The 18,530-nt window shown below is 41.3% G+C and overlaps 1 protein-coding gene across 2 annotated transcripts in view; it reads right to left on the bottom strand.

Annotated features, from left to right (window-relative positions):
* zfpm1 (zinc finger protein, FOG family member 1) overlaps nt 1-18,530 on the bottom strand; it is a 139,285-nt gene that overhangs the window by 17,728 nt on the left and 103,027 nt on the right. For both annotated transcript variants that reach the window (XM_039808248.1, XM_039808249.1), the window contains one exon: nt 14,151-14,284. In XM_039808248.1, coding sequence (XP_039664182.1) covers nt 14,151-14,284 — 134 coding nt within the window. The remainder of the gene's footprint in view (nt 1-14,150; nt 14,285-18,530) is intronic.

Genomic DNA, 18,530 nt, shown 5'->3' with positions numbered 1-18,530 from the left:
AATTTTATTTTGCATTTTCATTAAATGTTCAAAAAGAGATTGAACCCTGGACCTCTTCAGGACTCTAAAAACATTCAAATGAAACAATTTTAAATAGGGACCATCGCTCGAAAGGTATGACGTTCACAAGAGGACACATCATGGCTATGAAAGGGTCAAAGCCAAAACAGTTAGGAAAGAGTGGGCTAAAACATGCTAAACCATCGGTATGGTCCTCAAACAGTCAAACTGCATTCATTAAAATAAAATAATAGTCTTTTAGATATTCTGCTAAATTACAAATAGAAAAACACATAGTTGAGGCCAAAAACTTCATATTGTGTAGATAAATGAAAAAAAGACTGCACTGATCCATATGTTAAATTCCTAATCAGCACCCTGTCGTTGTTTCCCTATGGTAAAAACCTTTACTTCTTTACTGTATGTATGATCAGACGGATCATACTACACAGCCAGAGGTAAATCTTGAAATACCTGCAGAAGATGGACGTTGTCTGTAGGACAGCTTGGGAAGACAGTGAGAAGAGAAGGACAGAAGGAAGGAAGCCTCTCAGTCTGTTGTACGTTGAAGATTGAGGCAGAGCGTATTGGATTTCATGGGGAACTAGCGCTGATGTGGAGATACTGCTTCTTTTGTTTTAATTTGTAACCCAATGCTGGAGCCGTCTGAGCTGTAAGTACTGCTAATTTGTTTCAGACTAATTCATCATGGCCACAGCTTTGGAATTCGCCATGATAGGGCAATGGGGAGAGCTCAGTAGCGCACAAGTGGAAAACACACACACACACACACACACACACACACACACACACACACACACACACACACACACACACACACACACACCCCAAGAGAAAATAAGAAACACACATAGACTTGTTCTTCAAAAAATATTAAGTAATTACTTACTGTGAGTGTGATACTCTTATATTTCCTTATTTGATAATTAATAACACTTTTATTAAAAGTCAATGTTGTCCACTCCCTTACGCAGTTTCCTCCCTGACCACAGCTACATTAACGTGATTTTATTATGGTACAGTCACTAGGACAAAAAAAACATAATACACCGTATCTTGGGCAAAGTTATTGATCCGTAGTTATGTAATATCATTGAAGATTTTTTCATATCTGACTGGAGAAATCCTTTCAGTGGCATGTGGCAGCTAAATGTTTTATAGAGGTACTTCTATCCTGAAAATAACTCCTTTCTAGGGGAAATGCTCATAACTCTAGCATTTAACTTAAACTATTTTAAACTATTCTCATTTCACTCCAGAAACCTTTCTAATCCCATATAGGCTCTCGCATAGTCAAGCACTGTCAAGTAGAAAGAGACACTCCAGCCTGAAGGACTGCAGGAAAACCAGTCTTATTTCTGGGGCCTGTCTGTGGACTCATTGGGATTCAGGAAACACTACAGGAGCTACAGTAGAATGCAAATATATACCCCTACATATACATGCTGGGTAAAATCACTTGGAAGTTTATTGGGCATTCAAACAGCATGTCCTCAGTATGACCACATATGGATTTAAAGGAGATATTGATCATTTGTTGCTGCTGGTTCAACTTTGAGAAAGCAAAAGTCGATGTGTTCAATCATGGAACTAAATCGCAACATAACCACCACTTACATTAAATAGATTATCTCTAACGTAACCCTGCAACAACAAAAAAACATGCTACTATACATAATTTAAAGCCATGAATACACAAACAAACACACAACACAGCTTCAAATGAGATAATGAGAATCAGAGAGAGGCACAGGGCCAAATCCCACTTTGTGTGTGTGTGAGTGTAATTAACCAGGCCAGTAAAGGATGCAGATGCCAAAGATGTGGGTGTGAGTTAAGGAGAGCGGAGAGGCCACTGGATGGTATCAAAACCTTTTTCACTTCTCTTGGTCTGACGCTGATGACTTGACTCAAACAGCCAACAGTCACTTGAGGAACATGTCTGGACCCACCAAGGGTCAACCTGGGCTGCGCCAAAAGGTGTTCGGACTGTGTATTCAGTGTATTATGTCAAGGTAAGAAATAAAACAAACTCAACAAACTCAAGCACATTGTTTAATGCACGAGTTGTCGTGTTCACTGCAGGGACTGGCCACACCCCCATCAATAATAAAAAAAAGATAATTTTTCCTTTAGCAGCAGCTAGATAACACCTGCTATGTTCTCACTGACTGGGCAGCGTTTCATCCCACAGAGAGCAGTGCAGCACAAATGTAGCCTCTACAGTATCTAACAGTAACGCTGGGTACAGTATTGAACCTTCATACTTGTTTGGTACCAAACTAAATGTGTCCTTAGCGCAGAGTATCAAAGTTATATAAAAGCTGACATAGAATGTCTAGTCAGATTTTATGCTTGCCTTATTATCTGATCAGATATGTCTAGCTTTAGAATGCAGTAAATTTAATAATTTAGAGGAATGGATGGTTTTGGTAAAAGGGAAAAAAAAGTGGCTAATTTTTGTATTCCCCGAACTTAGGCATCAGAAAGGTTGTTTTGGTATTATTATAGAAAGTCAGGTATCGTATTGCAACAGTATTGAAAATGTTCACACAAGACATGGAAATGTATTCATAGTATATGTGTTTCCTCTTTACAAAGAGTCTGAGAAGAAGATGAACGCTCCTGGGAGACTACAGGTGTCAGGACTGTATATAGTAAGTAGCGACAGTTTGGAGAGAATGAAAAGAAAAAAGGAGAAAAGGATGATTGACCAGAAATGTCAGGTTCTCCGCAATGAAAAAAACCCAACGTCATCAAAAAATAGATTTATAGATCCACATAGATGCAAGACCTTAAGATACCTTGTCACCCTCTTTTCCTCTTGTCTGACCCTAACTATCTGCTCAGCCCTTCATCTATCAGTGGGATGTCAGGCCCCCCCGGCAGAACTACATCTTGGTTGAGAGCGCTGCCTTAAGCCTCATCAGCCCCGAGGAGAGTCTTTGAGCTGCAGTCTAAGCCCCTTGCCCGGACCCCGGTCCCCTCATGAATATTAACCAGCCCCGAGCCTGGCTTTAATCTGCCTGATCCCCGCACTGCTGCCGCCGAGACGATAGTGAATCTAATTATTTGGTCTGATATTAACCCCCCGCTCCCACACCCCCACCACTCCCAGCCCCAATGCCCTGTCCTCACTATAGCTGCTGTAACATTCACATTTGTGTGTTGACACCAACTGAACTCCAGAGCCACCTTCTTTTGCCAAAGTCAGTTCACATAAAACATACACCATTCACACACACACACAACATACACAAACAAACACACACACCTCCACCAACCCCCCTCCACCTCCAGCGCAGACTGCGACACCCTCTTCTTATCAGGCCCAAAAACGCCCTCCTCAACACCGATAAAACTTGAATGCAAATGATGCCAGGCTGATTTCATTTCTTCATTTTCTTCCTCCATTCCCCTGTTCAGTATCAGAATGGCACCCCTCTCTCTCTCTCTCTCTCTCTCTCTCTCTCTCTCTCTCTCTCTCTCTCTCTCTCTCTCTCTCAAGCCAATCAGGGGTAAGGGATGATGATGATGATGATAAGGATGATGGCGGCAATGGGGTTAGGAAGCGGAGAACTTTTCCTGAACTAACCCCAACGTCTCACCCCATCTCACATCACCTAATGGTATACATACACTTCAATTAAAGGGGAGGAAATAGAGAAACCCCCGCCCCCCCCTCTCAGCACCACCACCACCACCACCACCACCACCCTACCCTGCAGATGAGCAGATTAAGCTTTCTCTGTACAGCTGTCAACGGCCACAGTTTTACTGCTACCACTGGGGAATAAGTATGTTTGTATATGCAAATCATTACTGGCACATCTATGTCTCAATGGTGTATACTGTTTCACATTGTCTAATATGGTTTACACTGCTCTGTAACCATCTCAACAGGACAGTGTCATGGTCATTAAATGAAAAACATAGTCAATAGTCCATATTAGTGCATGCTTACATATATGGCTGCAGGAGGACGTTTGGACTGAAAACATGATTGGTCGATAGAGTATAGATATAGGATAGAATTTAACAATACTACACTCTTTATGGGGAGCTTTTCAAATGAAAGGGGAAGAATTCCCCCCAAAACTGATAACCGTGATATTAAAACATTCAGTGCCTCATGCTTTAAAAGCATTTAACAGGCACGTTCTTTTTCTTTGGTGCCATTGTTGGACTGGGAATCGGCCACACATGACCAATCTACAATAAATACAGTTTCTTTGTCTATTTTAGTTACTGTTCAATTCCATTCACTTCACCAGTCATGTTGGGCTGCTTTTTTGAATTTTTTTTTTGACATGACTGACTTTGTTACCTTACAGTATATACAAATGAATGGAATGAGTTCCACATATACAGATTTAAATTTTTGGAAAAACAGAGCACTCTTACTGGATCAGTAATATGTATCAGCAGATACCCAGAGTTTAGGTATATTAGGAGCTTTGATCCTGAGACCAAAACTATACTTTTCTCCATACCTTTTCTTCATCCAAAAAATATTAAGATTAATCAATAATAGGAAATCCCTCCTCATCACTGGTGCGACCTAATTACAACTGTCAGGGCCAATATAGGAATACCTGTAGCAGCTAATAGGGTTTGAAACATCCATGTCACGCACTGTCAAACCCTTCCAAGAGGTGTCCTCTCCTAGAAAATTGCAGTAAGTAATATTTGTAGAGCCAGTGAATAACAAAACCAAAGCCTGCAGATTTTACAGTTCATGACACATTCCAAAAAGGTGCATTTTTACTCCTGCAGCAAGCGTTTCAAATGTTTTGTGCTGCTCTAGCTGAGAATTTAATAAGCCACCCTGCTCCTCTTCTGACCTTTTCAACCATCATTCATTCATTCACTCCTCTCACAAAATCATTCATTCAATCATCCAATTCACCCTCTTCCTTCCTTCTCCTCTTTCACTGTCTCTCCTGCACCACCTCCTTCCTTTTATACACCTCTTTCTTTCTTTCTTAATCTCCGATTCTCTTCCTCTCCCCAACTCTCATTCCTGCCCTTCTGTCTGCCTGCCCCTCCTTCTCCCATCCTATCTTTCCCTCTTTTCTCTCTCTGTCTCTCTTTCTATCTCTCGACTACAGGAAATGGTTTCTTTCCCGATCCAGGGGGTTGGAGGGCTGTACTCACTGTCCCAAACAAAGAGGTCACTGTGTGAATCCTCCAAAAATACAAAGAAGAAAAGGAAGGCAGATAAAAATCAGAAACCTACTCTCATCCGCCTCTTTCATATAAACACACACACACACACACACACACACACACATAAACTTTACCTCTGTTGCACTTACGCAAAGCATTTCTCTAACATTCAACAGAAACACAAGATACTTTTTTTTCAATACAGTACATGGCTATGGCTCAGCAGCAGAGTGAAAGCTTATTCCCTTGTGCTCATATCGGCGTACACCTCCGAGAAGCAGGGGGAAAAAGGAGAAAAAAATAGAGGGAGCCAGGTTTGATGAGCTGCATGCAAATGACATGTAAAAATATAAAACTGCGATACTTAAAACGGGGGCCGAGATAAGAGATTTGAAAATGAGGCACTCTTGGAAAGCAGGCTCCTGAACTGCCGGAGATGAGGCTCAGAGATAGAGAGGATGGAGGTTTTCCCTCTCCTCCTCTCTTACACCTCCTCCTCCTCTTTCCTTCCTCCTCCACCCTGCAGAAGCCGGTGCAGATGACAGGGAGATGCAGATACCAGCCAGTCATTGCCACTGAGTGATGAACACCTCCTCCCTCTGCCTCGTTTAACCCTCCTCTTCTACGCTTGCCTCACCTCTCTTCTAGTTCTCTTTTTCTCTCATATTTCCTTTTGTCTCTAATGTTTTGTTTTAGTCGATGGACCTTTCCCACCTTTCTCTTTGGGTCTCTTTTGTTCCTCTTCCTCCCTGGCCTGGCTGGCTGCATGTCTGTCTATCAGTATTTTATCTTATTTGGCAGTTATTTCTCCCCTCTCTGCAATCATCCCTCCTCTCTCCCTTTCCCAGGGTGATAGGCTCCTCTGTCAGGGCCAGGTTGACAGACTGAGAGACAGACAGCTACTGCCATGATGTGGGCAAGTCATACGACAGGTAGCCTATGTGGCGCACATTGATTCAATCACGACAGATAAAAGCTGGCTCTCCTTAAGGCCATGATGCACAGGGTCAACATTTTGAGGCAATACATCCATCACTCAAGGTGTAACGTGGGTTTCGCCCAAAAAATGTTGCTGGAAGAGACTGAGTCCACGTTTAAAGTCCCAGTGAGAGTGCAGTTATAGCATCTTTATCAATGGGAGAAAAAGCCTCGCGCCGGCTTTGGGCATTTATTTAAAAAACAATTGGCATATGCAAAAAAAGTACAGGCCGTGGTGAACCACGTGCTCTGCCTCTACTAAATAGTCTCAGGAAGGAACTTGTTTTGGTGGAACATGTGGACGTTCAGAAGTAGTTTTAGTCGTGCAACAGAAAACTCAGATTGGACAGATAGTCTAGCTAGCTGTCTGGATTTACCCTGCAGAGATCTGAGGAGCAGTTAACCATAGTCCTCACATATCCACCAGAGTTTAGAACGCCAACACAAAGGAAGAGGAAGGGGACGGACATACGACTGAGAAAAATGAAATTCCGGCGGCAATGGAGCAGTCCCAGAAAAGGAATGTCAAAGATATAGACTACAGCTTATGTAACGTGATGTATTTTCACATGACAGAATATGCGAGAGGGATAATTTCAAGAGGGAATACATAAAATACATGCAAGATGTCCTTGTGTATCTAGAAAGGCGTCCGCTGAATAAAATGTATTATTATTATTATTATAATTATAATTATTATTAAAATCTTCCAGGGGTTTACTTGATAAAATTCATTGGTAAACATATAGTCCCTGGACAACCACTGCTTGAAAGCAGCATGCTACACTATACAGTTGTAGAGGACTGTTCACATCCCAGTCAGAGATCAGTATTCACTTCATGGTGTCTTGTTCTGTTTTTTTCTTTTTCTGTGTGACTAAATAGTTACTATTTTGGGTCACTTTCTTGCATTCACTCAATCTGGCAACAGTGACTGCTGAAGGACTACCAAGCTTATGTGTACAACCCTAAGTAATGGGCTCTCACAGCAGCCATTTTAATTTGTCATAGTAGGAAAAGGACAGCTCTTACCAATATCATTACCAATGGCTCTGTTCTATTCAATTCTGTCCCAGTGAGCCAAGACAGTGTGACAATGAGCCAACGTGCACAATACCAGGACCCTGAAACTAAAAACAACTAAATGGAATTCAGAATAATCATATTTTTTACACCTGTGCTTTTCCTACTATGATGAATCAAAATTTCTTTAGTGAAAAAAGGCCTATCATATGGGCTTTTTTTTTTTTTAAACCTATTAATAGGTAAAACAATCTTGAATACTGCCATCATATATTATAAGTCAGCAGAGGTTAGAGAATGTGTGCATATTGACATGGCTTCTGATGTTGTCAGTACATTACAAGTGACATTATTGGAGGGGCTCTTTTTTTAAAAACTTCTGTTAAGTGTTCTATGAACAAATTATACAACAGCAAAAAAAGATAGTCCGAAAGTGTGCGAAATTATCTCCATATCTGAACCATTAAAGTCTTGCCAGTCTCTATGATGACCAGCTTTTCAGCCTGTGTTCAGACGGTTACGATTATATTGGGTTATGCACATGCAAAAACCTCAGTTTAAAATGTCTCCATTTAAAGATGTCAGAAGTGCAAGAAGAGCTCTGCCATTGTCGCCTCCGCCCACGCATCCCTCACCTGTGTTACTAAAACAGAAGGTGGAGGACGAATAAGAAATGTATTAAAATACAAGCATGCCATTTTAGCAATGTAAACAAAGCTTTTGCCAAATGAAATTCAAACACACACTTAATATTGCTCTGCTAGCTACTACAACCTGTGAGCCAACAAAGATAAGTGTGTTTTAATATGTTGGGAGAGGTTAGGTTGCCCCAAATCACCTATGACTTTATATACATGCCACTTCGATATATAAATACTCAAAAACACAGCGCCAGGTGTAGAAAACAATTCTTTAAAGATAGAAACTCCTCTTCTCGTTCCTTTTTAAGAAGCTACCTTACGTATTGCTTTCTTCTGGGGGGCATTGCAGAAGGTGTCTCAACACTCGCCGTAATCATCGATTTGTCATCTTCTGAAGGAGCACCATTTTAATTAACATTCTAATTTGATGGGCGGAGGGAGAGAGAAACAGAGAGGCAGAGAAACACTGTTGATGAGTCCAGATAAAAAAAGATCAAAATCAGGATGTAAACAAACCGGCTCAGAGTCAACGCAAAAAAAAGGAAAAGAAAAGGAGATGGCTCCAGAGAGAATAAGAAAGAGACGGCGATCACCTTCACTTGTCCTTCCAGGGGGGTGAGGGAAGGAGGAAGTGGAGAAGAGAGTAGAGGAGGTAGAGGGGAGGAGAGATAGGGAGTGAGAAGAGACTACCCAAAAAGTGTTTGAAAAGCCGTGGGTGGCGCGCCTTATCGCCCCAGTTCTCCTGGAGAGATTATTGGGGGATTAGTGCGAACGCTTGTTTCTAAAACATGATGAAAAGACGTTCGGCGCGTGATAACGCTTTGAACTCCCCTACTCTGCTACTTCTAGGATCGTGCCTTCAGGCTGCCTTTCCGCGAAAGACAGGATTGGGGTGGGGTGAGCTGCTGGGTGCTACTGAAGGAGGGAGAACAATAGAGACAATGCTGTAAGTGGAGTTCCTCCTGTGGTACACTGTGTGTGGAGACTTCACTTCGGACATCTGTTCTTTGGGAAGATGTAACAGATGCAACAAACTCAAGGTGTGGCTACACTTTAGCATCATCGCTCTTTTCACTTTCTCTTCATCTGAGCTGAAATTTCACAACAATCCTGCAACTTCGGTCCAATCCCATGCACTTGTACTATCAGTTAATTAAAGCAGGATCCAATCAGAAGGAGAGGAGATATAATATCAGATTTGTTATGTGCGATCAGAATAGCAGTTGGTGTGCTCACTCCTGGGTTGCCATGGGAGGCTCGCCGAGGAGGACCTGGTTGTTCACTCAACCAAAAACAGTGAGGAATCAGCAGCCAGCTGATCAGTTGATCAGTAAACATTATTATACCCTGTTCTAAAGTCCAACAGCCATATCAGCCAGAATATATTTAAATAGATAAATGGTTTTACGCCTCTTTCTCAAAAGATGCAAATGGCAGGATTTCCATATGACACAGACCAGTTAACACGCCACTAATCTAATGAAGGAGATCTGTTGGAGGGAGAGCGAGGACTGGATCTCATTTGCCTCTCTTTGCTCCACCCACACACCCACATCCACACACCCTCACCAAGACAACATCAAAGACATATCATTTTATATTGTTTCAGATAAAAAATAAAGTAAAGTCATTGCACTTAATATGTGTGTACATGTACTCTTTGTGTGCATGTGTGTGCTACTTGAGTGTGTACTGTAGGTATGTGTGTTGTTGGGTAGGCCTCGTATTAAACGGATAGCTTATCGGTCCAGGCCAAATAAGAATCAAATTTGCTGAGAGAGAAGTTGAGAGAGAGAAAAAAAAAGAAAAAAAGAGAGAGAAAAAAAAAAAAATGCTGGAAGGGGCAGGACTGCACAGTGGGCCATGCCAATCTCACCCAAAGATGGGGGGGCAAAGCCTGGGGGCTCCACAGAGCCTAGCAAGGATGAGGACTGAGGAAGACAGGTGGTTTAAGTAAGATAGAAGTGAGGATGGATAGATAACTAGGAAATATCTTGTGAAGGAAAAAAAAAACACATATAAAGAGGTGAGCAGATGGTGAAAGCATCTCCAATGCAGGGACATGGACTCTAGAGGGAATTCGACAAAGCACGGACCCATGTCCAGCCAAAAGAAAAAATCTTTTGTACTTAGATAAGATACAAATGTACATCACCTGCTGCCCCTGCATACTTTACATCAGGGGTTCTCAAACTTATATTTCAAAGGTCCGCATCTCTTTTAAAATTAAGGTCAGAGGTCCAGAACGATTGGCGATAACAAAATAACATTTAATCAACTCACATTTTAAGCTCTTTTTTTTCCTTCTAAGTTTATGGCTCTCTGCTAGATGGCGCTCACAGTGGAGAGCTACGTGGCACACGTCTCTATATGGATGAGGACATGGCGGGTAAAATGGGCTGTCCTACACAGAGTATTCCAGGCAGACACACAGCTGACATACCTGGCCATCCATTTTTATTTGTATTTATAATTTACACACAAAACTGGAATAACTAAAACACCTAAATGTTGCAGAAAGAGTCAAAATAAAACAAGCTTGTGATCAGAGAGGGGTTGGTCCGTTCTCTAGACTGGCAGGATGTAGCGTGGTTGTCCAAATCCATAGTCCATACCAGTTCTAATCAGATTTTGAGAATGTAATGTGTTTACACTGAAAAAGTTACAAAGGTAAGTTCATTCAAAGCATTCAGTATGCAATGCATACATACTAAACTGAAACTGAAATACTGCATGAAGCAGTTTCATGTTAAAAATCTGTGTTTCTCCAACACACTGTTTTTGTTAAAGATTATTTTTTGAGCACTTTAGGCCTTTATTTTTATAGGACCGCTGAAGACGTGAAAGGGAAGAGAGAGAGGAATGACATGCAGCAGTCAGAGTTGAACCCACAGCCGCTGGGTCAAGGAGTAAACCTCTATATATGGCTGTGCGCTCTACCAGTTGAGCTACCCAGGCACACACACTGTTAATGTTTGTTGAAACTGTGCAACTAAATGTCTCTTTTGCTAAAGTACTTCTTTTTGGATTAATCTTCATCTTTTACTGCATGCAAAGAGTGCTTTTTGACATTGAATATTAGTCTTTTATATAAAAAGTATCTAAAGTGAGTTTATCCTTTATCTTTATTCACTGTTTTTAGAATAAAACTTTGAATAACCAATAAAGGAATGCAGTGTGATGGCTCTGGTTTTAGCGGGAGTTGAGCAGATTTCTCCTCTCCAACACACTGAGGATAGCCCTGACCCCTGCTGACCCGAGAGGGAGGGAAGCAGGGAGGGATGGAGGGATGGATGGAGGAGGGGGAGGATGTGGAGTGACAGGGGGAGAAAAACAGGAGGAATGTGAGATTACGGCCACTATCTCCAGCAGATACCGAAGGTCCGTCTCCTCACTTCTTCCATCCACAGATAGGAGGGGAGGGGCGGCAGAAAATGAGGAAGAAGAGAGAAAATGGGTATTAAGAGTCAGAATGAGATGCTTTCCATATGAATGCAAAGCCCTCAAAAGAACAGAAACTGACTTTACAGTTCAGAGGAGGAATAGGACGGTATGGGCAGCGGAAGGGAGGGGAAGAACAAAAGGTGATGGGTGAGCAAGTGTGTGTGTGTGTGTAAGAGAGACAGAGAGAGTGAATGTTCGTGCACACACACACACACACACACACACACACACACACACACACACACACACACACACACACACAGAGACATCTATCTGTACACTCAGAACCTTACTGATAATAAACGAAATCTTAGAAATGAGAGCCTATCAAGCAGGAATCAATCACTGGGGTTTGTTGTCCAGGAGGATGGCGCCATGTGGAGATAAAAGACAGGCGGACGTCTGGGGAGGGCTGGGAGGAGAGGAGGAGAAGAGGGGAGAGGATGGAATGGGAGTCTGGTGAGGGCTGAGAGGTGAGGAGAGGAGAGGAGAGGAGAGGAGAGGAGAGGAGAGGAGAGGAGAGGAGAGGAGAGGAGAGGGAGGAGAGAAGAGGAGAGGAGAGAAGAGGATAATGATGGGGAAAGGGTTGAGGGTGTGGTATAAACTCCATCCAGCTTTATTTGAACTGGGTGGACCTTTTTGTGAACCGTATATTAACTGGTTTGAACCCAGATGTGGACTGGCTAAACCAGGCTGAGCCGGACTAAAATGTATTGAACTACATTGAGCACATGGCATTTGAAGCCAAACAAAATGAAAATAACTTCAGATATGACAAGCAAGCCAGGTATAGTAAGGTAGATCACTTGCAAAAATTAGGTAGGAATGTGTGAGTGAGTGAGTGATTGTGTGTGTGTGTGTGTGTGTGTGTGTGTGTGTGTCTCATGTGTTTGTGCTGCATGCCAGGAAGCCTCTCCCAGCATCAGTATCATATGATTAGATGGACTTGCACATGATGCACAAACTCAGCCTCTGATAGGGCTCCATCCGGTTCCCAACGATCGCGCATGCACACACACACAGACACACACACAGCTGTTGTCATTTCCAACTACTGTCACACACATTCTTGATAAGGTGTTTACTTATGGTCTCTCTTTGTTACCCGACCATCTGACCTCTGACCTTTCCATCTCTTCCGTTAGCTATAGGTCTCTTTTCAGCCTGCTACAGTTAAACAATGTTTTACTCTCACCTCAGTGTTACAATATGTAAGATGTGTATTATAAGATATATTTAGGGCTGCACGATATGAAGAAAATATGCGATAACGTTGTTGAATATCGCAATAACAATATTACTTGCGATAAATAAACCAATATTAAAGTGTGCTCAGTTCTGCATTTCTGCTGCTTGTTGAATTGAATGAAAACAAATGAAAGGAAATCATTTCCAACATTCTTTTATTGGACAAATTAAACATTGAATGGAATATAAAAGGCAGCACTAACAAAAAATTTTAAAGTGCAGTTTTCTACTGTGTCTGTTGAGATATGTGGCAGCCTTTCGCAATATGTTTATTATCGCCATTTGATATTGGGATGATGATAAAAAACCATATGTTGTGCAGACCTAGATATATTATTATAAAGCATCACTCTAATTGCATTCAGTGGTTTGTCTTACTTTAAGGATGCATGCAATAATTGATAATTAATAAGCTTTACATATTTTCACTGGCAAATAATCTGCAAAATGTTTTTCGATTAACTGATTTACCACCAGAAAAGCTTGTATTCATCCTATAACAATATGAAATGGAACAGTCAAAAATAGAGCTAGAACTTACATCTGACAACTATTTTTGATCAATCAAATTTAGTGTCAATAAAATGTAAGTAAAGTGTGAAAATACCAAGGAATTTCCAAGAGCCAAGGATTACGTCTACAGTTTGCTTGTTTTGTCCAAAACCCAAAGCTATTCAATTTAAATGATATGAAACAGAAAAAGCAGTAAATCATTACATGTGAGCAGCTAGAACCAGACAATGTCTGACATGGTTGCTTAATAAATGACAAAAGTGTTGTTGATTTATCTGGGATGTGACTCCAAAGCAAGCTAATCATTTACTGAATTTAGTGCATTTGTGAAGTACATTTCTTTTTTTTATAAATGACACAACAAATGTTTTCAACATTATACTAGTTATAATTAAACAGTAATTGACTGCCTTAATCTGTTTTAAACTACCACCTAATACAAACTTGCAATTGCTATAGCTACGTCAGATATAGTCGGGCTCACCAGATGTACGTTGCTGGGATAAAGCCCGACATCCTGCGCGTGGGTCCCGCCCCTTCCGCTATCTATTTTGCAAGGGCACCGTCACTGCATCCGGGATTAGTGCAGCCCAGGCTGGTTGTGATTGGTTTAAAGAAATACAAACAACTGGGGCGCCTGGGTAGCTCACCTGGTTGAGCGCGCAACCCATACCCAGAGGCTCAGTCCTTGCCACAACGGCGTGGGTTCAATTCTGACCTGCAGCTCTTTGCTGCATGTCATTCCCTCTCTCTCTCCCCCTTTCCGGTCTTCAGCTGTCCTATGTAATAAACACCTAAAATCTCAAAAAAAGAAAAAAAGAAATACACCCCCCCACCCCCCAAAAATAATCTCAGAATATCGAAAGCAGTGTAGCCAGACCAAACTCCAGCACTGACATATTGCTGTGCATTGAGAGACTTCTATAGACCGTCTATTATTTTTTATGATGCTTATGATGCACTGATGTTAGTTTACAATTATGTGTATTGTTTCAATTTAAGAGCTTCTCTACCATATAAGAATTAAAAAACAGTTACAATATTTCAGTTTCAGTAACCATGACAGGATCTGTGCTGGTGGTTACTGGACAGCGATTGCATCAGAGCTCTTACCTCTGTCTCCTGATCATCTGCGCTGCCCTCTGATTGGAGGATTCCTGGGTAGGGGCCCCACATTGTGTCTGGATGGAGGTCCCTGCCAGCCACCACCCTGCTGTCACCGCCTTCTTCAATTAACTCCAGGTCATCTAGACGAAAGAGAGAAGAGAGGAGCGGTTGACATCAGGGAAGCTGATATAAGCCGACTGTAGGTTGGACAAATATACATAGATATCGACCTTATCATTAAACAACTGGTTATCATCCAGGCAGTGTCATAAATGACAAATATGATGAAGAAACATTTCATAGATTACAGTTAGGACTGTGCAATTAATCTAAATTTTAATCGCGATTACGATTCCGGCTCCTAACGATCACAAAAACAAGAGTCACATTGACATTGTGCAAGTAAACTCTTATTTTTTTACTTTGATAAATGCAACCTCTCTCCAAGAGACAATGAGTAATCATGGGAAATAATCATGATTTCAATACTGACCAAAATAATCGTGATTATGGGTTTTTCCATAATAAAACAGCCCTAATTACAGTCTTTATATCAATATGTGTGAGCATTCAATTTTATATACACAGTCTGAAATCACTTTTACAAATAAAACATACTAATTACTACTTTATTAGAAAGTAAGTAATTGTAGAAACTAGGGTATGTAATCAAAATATCAGTTTCAATCTGTATAAGGCCTACTGTTTGAAACATGACCCATAGCATTTAGCAGAGAGCACATGACAGGCAAAATAAAAATATATAAGAAGCAGCACGTTGCTTGAACTTGACCTGAACCCTTGCAGCAGTTCAAACCATACAGCAAAAACTGTCAACAGCTCAACAGCAGAGGGAGTTTGATACAAGCTGAGCACTTTGTGTCATGGCTGGTTCAAACAGGGGAAACTTCTTGTGTACTTCCTCAAATTGATAACTGTAGAAGGATGGCAGTGACGACTGTGGTCAGAGCCAGCTGCAGCCCAGATAGAGCCAGTTAGCAGGGAGGCATGGAGGACTGATCCATCGATTTAAAAACTTAAGACAGGTCTGAGTGCAGTAGTAACAGCGGTCTGTAGTTTAGAGAAGTCTCGGCACATCTGAGGATAAATGAACAAAGTTTGAGCGTCAGTGAGTGTTGCAGTGGGAAGCTTTCTCGTTAAGACCGTCCACCTCTCTGTGTGATCAAAACGCACATGTAAAAAGCTGCCTCCCCTGCTCTCCTCCCACCGCTCACCCCTCCCCTCCTCATCTCGTCCATGGTTCAGGCGACTGTTTCGGGGGGTCGGTCTAAAGTGGCGGGCCTGATAAGAGTGTTTGTCTAACACTCTCCATGTCAAAACACTCATCTATCTTCTCTGTATCTATCCCCACCAGAGAACAACGGACAGACGCTGATAAAATGGCTTTCCCACAGCTGGTGGGGGGGTTGGGGTTATGGAGGGGAGGAGGAGGGAGCAGGAAGGAGTGTGGTTTGAGGGAAGAAAGTAGGAGGGATGCAAGGCAGTGAGAAGTAGACATTAATTCAATAAAAAGGAGTCCTTAAAGTCAAATAGCGGTTGGAAATATTGTTTCGCTGTTGGAAAGACAGTCACACAGGAAGTGGTATGTTTCCCTTAACTCACAGCCCAAAGTTACAATGACACAATGTAATGAATGACACCCTGGTCACACAGCAATCACATTTTGCAGAACCAGATAGACCTGATAGTATCTGTTTTATTAGCATCAACACTGATGCAACCACATCTGTGCTCTCAGAAAAAATGACTGTATGTGCTTTACTAAGTGCTTGCTGGCACAATTTGCTTACCAGTCATGCTATATGTCACACTGTAACCAGCACTACTTTTTCATTCTCTTGCCCTGGTGCACATGAGAGCGTGACACTGATGCCAGACGCAACAAGAGCTGACCTGACCTGTTGTGCTTGGGTCAGGTTGGGCTGAATTTTTCATTGAATGACTCAGGTTTAGGGTGGAGCTCCATTTCACAAATATTATCCAAGACAACCTAGTCTTATTTATTTATTAGAAAACACCAAATTAAAGAGGATATAGCTGGGTTGTTGGGGCATGGCCTCCTGACACATAATAGCTGTCAAATTCTGTTGGGGTTTGGACACAAATGTTCCAGGTTCAAGTCGGGCCAGTGTCAGATTTCAGTCCCAGGTCAAGCGCCAACCCAAACATGACTCCTCAGACAGTCTAACCTGCTGGCTACCGAGTCTGAAGTCCAGCATCTGTCCAGCTAGTACCCTACCTCCTGTCCCATGGGGCCTCAGTTTGGCCACTCTGACCCTCCTTATCTCAGTACTCCATCAATGTCCTGTCTGCCTCTGTACCATTGGCCAATCTTCATCACATGAGACTCTTATCAGCCTGAACAGCTCAATTGACCCTCATTGTGAAACAGTGCAAGGATTTGACCTCAGTAAGCCAACACAGATATTAACTTATAAACAAGCCCAACACAAGCATTAGTTTGTCAGATATTAAGGCTGAACTTGCATTATCATATTCCTTTCATGACCTGTTGCATCACATCCCTTCATGAAAGCATGCCTTTAGGTGAATATAATGGCTCATTTATTGTTTTGGCAGGATTGAGGCCAACCTAAATATCCAAATGTGTTAATGGTGTCTTTTGACGTGCACTAGGTGTACATAGACAGGCCTAACACTAAAATCCACTACTGAAGGAGAAGCTGACCTCTGGATTAAAGTAAAAAAACAAAATATTTCAAAAGATGTCAGAAGTGCATGTCTTAAATTTATGGGTAAAATAAAATGTTTGTAAGGTGTTTGTAAAAATGTCACGCTGGTGACATTTTAATATATATATATATATATATATATATATTTATTAGGGCTGTCAAGCGTTACATTTTTTTAATCGCTGAATTTCTATAGTTAATCGCGATTAATCGCATGTTTTATCACATGATTAAAATTCTATTATTTTGCATTTCAGAACTGTTTTTAAGTACATATTAACAATGGGAAGCAATTCTTACCAGTGTATCTTGATTGGGAATCAAATGAATGCAAAGAAAGTTACTTTATGAACTTGACTTTAAGATTTGTATTAGTTTATTATTTATTTACTGTAAACAAAAGAAGAAAAAAGAAGGGTACTAAACAACAGTCAGCAACTTGTTTATTGCTAAGGCCATATGGTCAAAATTAAAGATTTAATAATAATGTAATAACTATAACAATAACTTATTTCACCAGTAAATTGCTGTTGAACGACAAAAACAACCACCAGATGGGAAAATGGTATTTTACAATTACTGTGAATGCACCATGAGGCTACCTGTTTTAAGTGAACGCACCGTCTGTGTTGTTTAATTACAACAGCGGCAGCTGCTGCAGAGCAGACTGTTAGGTCCCGGTGTAGGAATCCTCTACAGTGAAATACAGTCACACTTTACACTGTTTAACGTTAGCTGTCAGCATTTTAACCCTGTTTAATCCAGCTGCTAGCTAAAGGTAGGCTAACGTTACCTGCTGTCAGGTGTAGTGTAAAGTCAGGCACCGAAATGAGGCACCAAAATTTTCGTTCTTATTTCGGTCTCGTTACTATCGTTTAGGTCGGCACGTTTCGGTACCCAACCCTATTTACCAGAGTCAATATAGTGTGCATGAACTTCTAAATAATTTGGATTACTCACTGACGTCCAGTGATCACCGGTTGATGAGACAGCGTTTGCACTTTGGTTTCATCAACAGGTCGGCGAGTAGCACTCTCCAAAATAGAGCTTTGCCTGAGCCCACTAGCATCAACCTGAGTCACGTTAACTGGACTATGCTTAGCTCGTAGCTGGTAGCTCCAGCTTGACATGCTTCGGTCATATTTTAATTCGACTTTACACAATGTGCATATGGCTTTCGCTACTGAGCCGTCTGGGAGTTTTGGAAAATAAAAAGCGCCATTCAGAATTGTGTTTTCTGCTGCATTTCTCCATCATGTCTGCAGCCTGCAGCAGGAGGATGTGTTAGGAGGAAGTATGGCAGCTTGATGATAAGTAAAGGTGCGGCAAAAGGTCAAAATAGTCGCCTGTTAGGCACGACGTGAAGCCGAGTGAAGTGAAAATAAATTAATAAATGGCAGCATTCGATTAATGCCATTTAAAAAAAATTAACGCGTTATGCTCGGCCCTTAATCGCGTCGCGATTAACGCTGACAGCCCTAATATATATATATATATATATATATATATATATATATATATATATATATAAATATATATATATATATAAATATATATATAATATAATATATATAAAATATAAATATATACACACACACACACATACAGTGCCTTGCGAAAGTATTCGCCTTTTTGAACGTTTCGACCTTTTGCCACATTTCAGGCCTCAAAC

This window comes from Perca fluviatilis, chromosome 8, assembly GCF_010015445.1.
Source record: "Perca fluviatilis chromosome 8, GENO_Pfluv_1.0, whole genome shotgun sequence".
Lineage (NCBI taxonomy): Eukaryota > Metazoa > Chordata > Actinopteri > Perciformes > Percidae > Perca > Perca fluviatilis.
The sequence above is the reverse complement of the archived record's forward strand: the minus strand, read 5'-3'. Positions and strand labels throughout refer to the sequence as shown.